Source organism: Gorilla gorilla, chromosome 2, assembly GCF_029281585.2.
Source record: "Gorilla gorilla gorilla isolate KB3781 chromosome 2, NHGRI_mGorGor1-v2.1_pri, whole genome shotgun sequence".
In the NCBI taxonomy this organism is placed as follows: Eukaryota; Metazoa; Chordata; class Mammalia; order Primates; family Hominidae; genus Gorilla; species Gorilla gorilla.
In genome coordinates, this window is record NC_086017.1 from 33,710,755 (window position 1) to 33,717,845 (window position 7,091).

The following is a 7,091-nucleotide window of genomic DNA, read 5'->3' on the forward strand; positions in this document are numbered from 1 at the left end:
CAGCCTCAGCCAGCACAGAGAGGGGCTCCCACAGTGCAGCAGGGGGCTGAAGGGCTCCTCAGGCGCGGCCAGAGTGGGCACCAAGGCTGAGGAGGCACCAAGAGCGAGTGAGGGCTGCCAGCATGCTGTCACCTCTCCCCATCTTTCTTTAGTATCTTAATTTCAACCCCCCTTTTCCCAATTCAGGATTTTCCATACTCTAATTATTTGGATTAACAATTTAAATTACATACCATTCTATGGTACACTTCAACCAGTATTTAAAATTAAAGTTGTATTTCTTGTTGTGGAACCAAAAGTATCTTCCGGAGGAGACAGGAGATTATTAAAGGGTGTACTTAGGTGACCTGAGGGAAAACCTGGTCAGTCATTTTATCGAGAAATAGGTGGGATGCTTGAACAGCCTCAAGTAAAGCTTCTCTTACTCCCTGTTCTTCTGACACTGGCCTTCTGAGAGTTGTTAATATTTCCTCCACCCCTGGGGATGGGACTGCCTGCCCACTTTGTAGACCAACAGATCCTAACTTTTCCAATGAGAACTTAGGAAACAAAATTGTAGGCCCCTGCATCAGAATTTTTCTGTTTTATTCTCTAATTAAGAAAGTACACATGATAAAAAGCTACCTGAATTCATCCAATAGCAGCTTTAAGTGACTATCTAAAGCTTGATATTCAGGGCCGAGCATGGTGGCTCACACCTGTAATCCCAGCACTTTGGCAGGCTGAGGCGGTTGGATCACAAGGTCAGGAGTTTGAGACCGGTCTAGCCAATATGGTGAAACCCCAGCTCTACTAAAAATACAAAAGTTAGCTGGGCATGGTGGTGCACACCTGTAGTCCCAGCTGCTCCGGAGGCTGAGGCAGGAGAATCGCTTGAACCCACGAGGGGGAGGTTGCAGTGAGCTGAGATCACGCCACTGCACTCCAACCTGGGTGACAGATCTCAAAAAAAAAAAAAAAAAGTTTGATATTCAGGTAACAATGCTTGGTCTTTTCCAGTGGATTCTCAAGACCATTCACAGTAATTCCTGAGGGCCCACAGGTTAGGGATCCCTCACTATTGAATTTTCTTCAGGGTCAACTACATTTGATATTATTTCACTTAGCATTTAATTATTTTCATATTATATTGCACCTTTATTCTCCAGTTTTGAAGTTTAATACAAGTGTAATACGTTTTTTGTCATTATGTAATTGTTTGTACTTGATTCCTTAACTTTTCTGTTTTGTCTACTTCTTTCTGAACTTTCAAAAAAATTAACACCTAAATTGCAAACAGATTACAGAGAGATAGCAATCTTAATTGGATTTCTGGTTATATCACAGGTGATAAGCTATCACAGGTGACAAACTGTAAAATGTTCAAACTTATGCTCCTAACTGGTTGTCCCACTAGTAACCTGTAGCAGTGGTTCCCAACTGCAAACTACCTGCTTAAAGGTCATGGTCGTGGGTGGGGCACTTAAATATATAGATTCTTGGGTCCCCCTCTAGATATTCTAAATCATCGGGCCTGGGGTGGGGTCTAGAAATCTTTAGTCTTTAAAGTTCCATCGATTATTTTGATGCAGTGAAATTTGGGAACCACCCAATTTTCTGTACAATCCATGAATCTGCATGTAGTGACATATTGGTAAACCTTTATCTTTTTTTGTATACTAAAGGACCAGCAGAATTGGGCCCATGCCAACAAGTCACTTCTAGGGCCTAGACTGCCCTCACTTTTGTTTTTTTTCTAGGTTGGTTTCTTAGCACTACCAAGTTGAACATGAACAGTACAACTCCTGCCTCTAGGAGGCAGCTTGGAATATTGTCAGTACTGGATTTTAGAGAGCCTGGCTTCTGTGAATGAACTCTTGGCCTTGGTTCCTCATCTGTAAGAAGATATTACAGTAGCCTTTTGCCTTTAAGTGTTTACCATAAACTAGATAAAAGAGCATTCCTCTTTATCTGCAACCCCTATATTAGTGTTATTTTCATATATAGTCCACTTTTCATTAACTGCACTCCAGGTGTCATAGCTGTATCAGCCAGTGTCTCTAGACTTTCTTCAGTTTGCTATAACAAAGTACCATGAATTGGATGGCTTATAAACAACAGAAGTTTATTTCTCACAGTTCTGGAGGCTAGAAATATGAGATCAAGGTGCTGGCAGCTTCAGGTCTGGTGAGGATGCATTTCTTGGTTTCCAGACAACTGTCTTCTTGCTGTATCCTCATATGGTAGAGAAAAGTTAGAGAGCTTTTGAGGTTCTCTTTAAGAACACTAATCCTTTTCATAAGGATTTCTACCCCCTAACCCAATACCTTCAAAGGCTCCACCTCCTAATACCGTCACATTGAGGGTTAGGATTTCAACATAAAAGTTTCGAGGGCATGCAAACATGTAGGCAGGTAGGCAAACTTATGATGACCAAGAACCGGTTCTAACCTCAGGAAATGAAGCAATAATGGTAATATCATTTCACTGGAGAAGTTACTGCCTGTTTCCAAAGGGAGAGGGCTGATTAAGAGCTCTCCCTACATTCCACCTTGTGAAAATTGCCATCAGATATCGTGTAAAACTATGAAGTCATCTTTTTTAAACACAAAGTATGACTTCATGGTATAGACAATGTTTAAAAAATCTCTGGCCGGGTGCGATGGCTCACGCCTATAATCCCAGCACTCTGGGAGGCCGAGGCGGGCGGATCACCTGAGGTCAGGAGTTCAAGACCAGCCTGACCAACATGGTGAAACCCCATCTCTACTAAAAATACAAAATTAGCCAGGCATAATGGCGCATGCCTGTAGTCCCAGTTACTCAGGAGGCTGAGGCAGGAGAATCGCTTGAACCCGGGAGGCGGAGGTTGCATTGAGCCGAGATCGTGCCATTGCACTCCAGCCTGGGGAACAAGAGCAAAACTCCGCCTTAAACAAAAACAAAAAACAAAACAAACAAAAAAACTCTCTCTGTATCTAAAACAGACTTTTTGGTGGCTTACACTTATAATCCCAGCACTCTGGGAGGCTGAGGTAGGAGGATTGCTTGAGCCCAGGAGTTCAAGACCAGCCTGGGCAACATAGTGAGACCCCCATCTACACAAATTAAATAGAAAACATTAGCCAGGTATGGTGGTGCATGCCTGTAGTCTCAGCTACTCAGGTGGCTAAGGTGGGAGGATCACTTGAGCCTAGAAATCAAGGCTACAGTGACCCGAGATCATGCCACTCACTGCATTCCAGCCTGGGTAGCAGATCAAGACTCTGTTTCAAAAATAAAAAATAAAACAAGTTTTTAATAGTTTTTGGTAATACCCATCACAAAGAGATATTAAAGAATTAATAATAATGGTGATCACTGCCGTTTAATGAGAGATACCCATGGGTGTGTTGCTCTACCGTTTCCTTCTTTCTCTCACTTAATTCTGAAAACATTCCTGTGAGGTGGACAGTGTCCGAGCTCTTTCTGCCTCTTGGCCAGTTTGGGCCCTATTGTTCCCATTGACCGCTATTCGGTTGCCCATATTTTCTCCCTCCTTTTTTGCCATGTCATGTTTTTTTCCCCAACTTGTATTCTCCTCTGCTTTTCCTTTGTAATAAGCTCATTCCCCTAACCTGTTGCATCTCTCACACCAAATTTCAGACCAAAAGAAAAACCTGTGATGGGTTTGGGGGAAAGTATAGGCCCATGGGTAGGCTTTTTATTCCCTCCCTCTTCATCTCTTCTGTCTCTTCAATGAAGGCATCAGACTTTGTAACCAGTTAGCAGAGGGCATCTTGAAGGAGTTTGTCTTGTTCAGTATCAAAACCCCTGACATTTAACCCTCTGCCTAGTACGTGGGCATTCAGTAAGTAAGTGAATAAATCCAATTCACATACATTTATTTAAAAGAGTAGTTTTGCTGGGTGCGGTGGCACTCTAGAAGCCAACACAATGCTTTAGAATGGTATTGTGGCCAAGTTATGGTGTACCCAAGTGTATGTAACAGTGATTTATGATAACAGCTAACAGGGTTGGAGGAATGTCTCAAGTATTAGTATTTAGAGAACCCAATTATAGAATACACATTGAAATGAAAATTGAATAACCTGTAACTGGATACTTACCATTCTCCTCCCACCTAACATGGACATACTTTTTACATTATAAACCATCTATTAGATTCTTTTAAAGGTGAGATTATGGAGATAGAAGAGCAAGGAAGAGCCAGTTAGTGGGTCAGAAAATGAAACTTCTGTGCTTAAAATGGTCATAAGTGACGTAGCTGTGAGCAAAAACTGCTCTCGTTTATCACTAATTTCGCTTCTAGGTGCTGAGATGTGTTTCCCATTTTAAGTACTGTTTACACTTTCCTACGTGTCAAGGAGAGTTTTGAGAATTGAGGAAAGTTTCCTGCTTATTCGTAGCTAGGTAGGCTTAGAATGGTTTTAACATTCTTTTATCATCCAGTTTACTTGACCAGTGGCTATGGGTTTGTTGCAGTTCTGCATCCGTTTCTGTACTTGTTTTGTAAAGAGAATCCACACAGTAAACAAAAGAGAGGAGAGAGGTAATCTTTCCATCTCTTTTAATACACTGTAAAAATTGAGATAGTGCCACCATCTGCTTATTTGTTGACGTGTTATTCACAGTGCTGGTCCCAAAGGCGATAACATCTATGAATGGAGATCAACCATTCTAGGGCCTCCAGGATCCGTGTATGAGGGTGGTGTATTCTTTCTCGATATCACTTTTACACCAGAATATCCCTTCAAGCCTCCAAAGGTAAGAAATCTCCCTGTATGCTCAAATTTACTAATTCCCACAAGAGAGCAACTGTTGAGGTTTTTCTAAATTTAATTTTTAATCACAGAAACTAGATTTATCTTATGTCCTAATAGATCTGAGTATTTTAACATATACAAAACACTTCTTTAGGTTGATTTTGCCTTATCTGGCAGAGACCATTCTAGGAGTAAGTGCTTTGTTTTGATGGTGCTTAAAATTGTGCTATTTATAGTAATATTGTCAGCAACGTAGAATTAATCCCGTTTTCCAGCCCATAGAGAAAGGTTTTTGAACCTTTCTCTAGGTTAAAAATGGTGTCAAGCCAGGTGCAGTGGTGTGCACCTGTAGTCCAGCTACTTGGGAGGATTGTTTGAGCCCAAGAGTTTGAGTCCAGTCTGGGCAACAAAGCGAGACCCCAAAAAAAGGCAGGGCAGGTCAGGGGGCCAAACAACTAGAGAATCAGAATCTCTTCCCAAAGCTTTGGATTCTGTTGTGCTCCCTGTCATGTTTTGGTCTTGTTCCTTACCTCCAGGCCTCAGTTTTCTTTCTAGGACAGGTGAGGATTGCCCAAGTCACCCATATCCTGTACTCAATCTATGATTCTCATTCAGTCAGAAAGAAAACCCCGTCTTGGGGATTAGGTAGACTGCCAGATAAAAGTACAACTGCAGCAACAAGAAGTAATCGAAAGTCACTTTTTTAAAAAATTGATAAAATTACAGGTAATTTTTACTTTGTGTTTTGGTATATTTCACAAATAAAAATTAAGAGACCCAAATAACACCTGCTCATGTGACTTGTGTTCTGCTGTGGTCCTTGCCCATTACTGGCTCTGCATCCATGGACACTCGATTATATAATAGTAAATTCTGTGATGTAGGTAGACAGGATGTCTATGGGACCTGATGTAACGGTCAGAAAAAAGCAGAAATAGACTTCTCTTCAAATTTTGTTCAGCCTTTTGGGTGTAGTCATTGTTTGCTAAGTATGTTGTTTAATTATCTTTATGTACCCATTATGTTGCACTTCAGCTTTTAAGAGGTATTTATGATTCTCAGTATTTTAAAGCTTACTTTGAGGCAGTGTAGTACTACCAGCTAACACAAGAGGTCAGCAAACAATTAGCTATTCAAACTTGGAAATGTTAATATTTAAAAGATTTAAAATTGCTAAAGATGAAATTAGGAAGTACTGAACTTACCATCAGTGGACATAACATTTTAAATGAAATTGACACAGTCCCTGAGATGGTATCAATGAACATTTTCTAATCAAATTTATTAAGTCTATCTTCTTGACAGCTTTATATTAAAACTGCTTTTAGTCACCTTCTTAAGGGTCATTCAGTTGAATATTTAGTAACAAGTTTGTTTGCTGTTTAAATATTGTCTGTCACTTGTTTTTTTTAGGTTACATTTCGGACAAGAATCTATCATTGTAATATTAACAGTCAAGGTGTTATTTGCTTGGACATATTGAAAGATAATTGGAGTCCAGCACTAACCATTTCTAAAGTCCTCCTTTCTATCTGCTCACTTCTTACAGACTGTAATCCTGGTAAGGTTCATAATTCTTTACCTTGTTTTATTCTTCCTTACCTGAAAAATACTTGTTTCCAAAAGCTTTCAAAGGACACAACTAATTTTTCTGCGCAAGTTTGTGAATACAAAAACTAATCGGCTTTTCAAAAGAAAGTTTTAATCAAGAGAAGTTCAGTCTACTAGTTGAGACACACAACTTCATTAATCAGTATATTCTAGCAACAAGGTATTTTAAACTGAAGACTGACATAAGTTTGCCTTGGGCTTTTAGTTTCAATTATTCTTCCTCCTCTTTTTTTTTTTTCCTGTTGCTTAATTTCCCATGGAGTTCTTATAAAACAAATCAAACACTTCTAAATGTCGAGTCATCTGCCTGGCAAGCCTCACCTGTGCCTCTGGGGTTCAGTGAGCATGTGCCCCATAGCTGGTCACTGAGATGGCACTCAAGCTGGTCACTGAGATGGCACTCAATTTTGAAAATGGTAGTTGTTAAATACTTAGTGACTATTGAATTGTGACTTTTTTGGGACTTCATTTCATTTAAAAAATATTTTTCTGTAGTCACAGCTACTAGGGTGGCTGAGGTGTCAGGATTGTTTGAACCCAGAAGGTCAAGGCTGCAGTGAGCCATGAGCATGCCACTGCACTGCATTCCAGCCTGGGTGGCAAAGTGAGACCCTGTCTCAAAATATATATATATACACACACACACATATGTGTGTGTATATATATACACACATGCATATATATATATATATACACACACACATATGTGTATATACACACACACACACACATATA

The 7,091-nt window shown here is 40.1% G+C and overlaps 1 protein-coding gene across 4 annotated transcripts in view; it reads left to right on the forward strand.

Moving 5' to 3' along the window:
* UBE2E1 (ubiquitin conjugating enzyme E2 E1) overlaps positions 1-7,091 on the forward strand; it is an 83,872-nt gene that overhangs the window by 75,422 nt on the left and 1,359 nt on the right. For 3 of the 4 annotated variants that reach the window (XM_031009557.3, XM_055383330.1, XM_004033743.4), the window contains 2 exons: positions 4,614-4,746; positions 6,159-6,306. In XM_031009557.3, coding sequence (XP_030865417.1) covers positions 4,614-4,746; positions 6,159-6,306 — 281 coding nt within the window. Of the gene's footprint in view, positions 1-4,613; positions 4,747-6,158; positions 6,608-7,091 lie in introns of those variants that run through there. The other variant, XM_019023165.4, reaches the window with a different exon arrangement.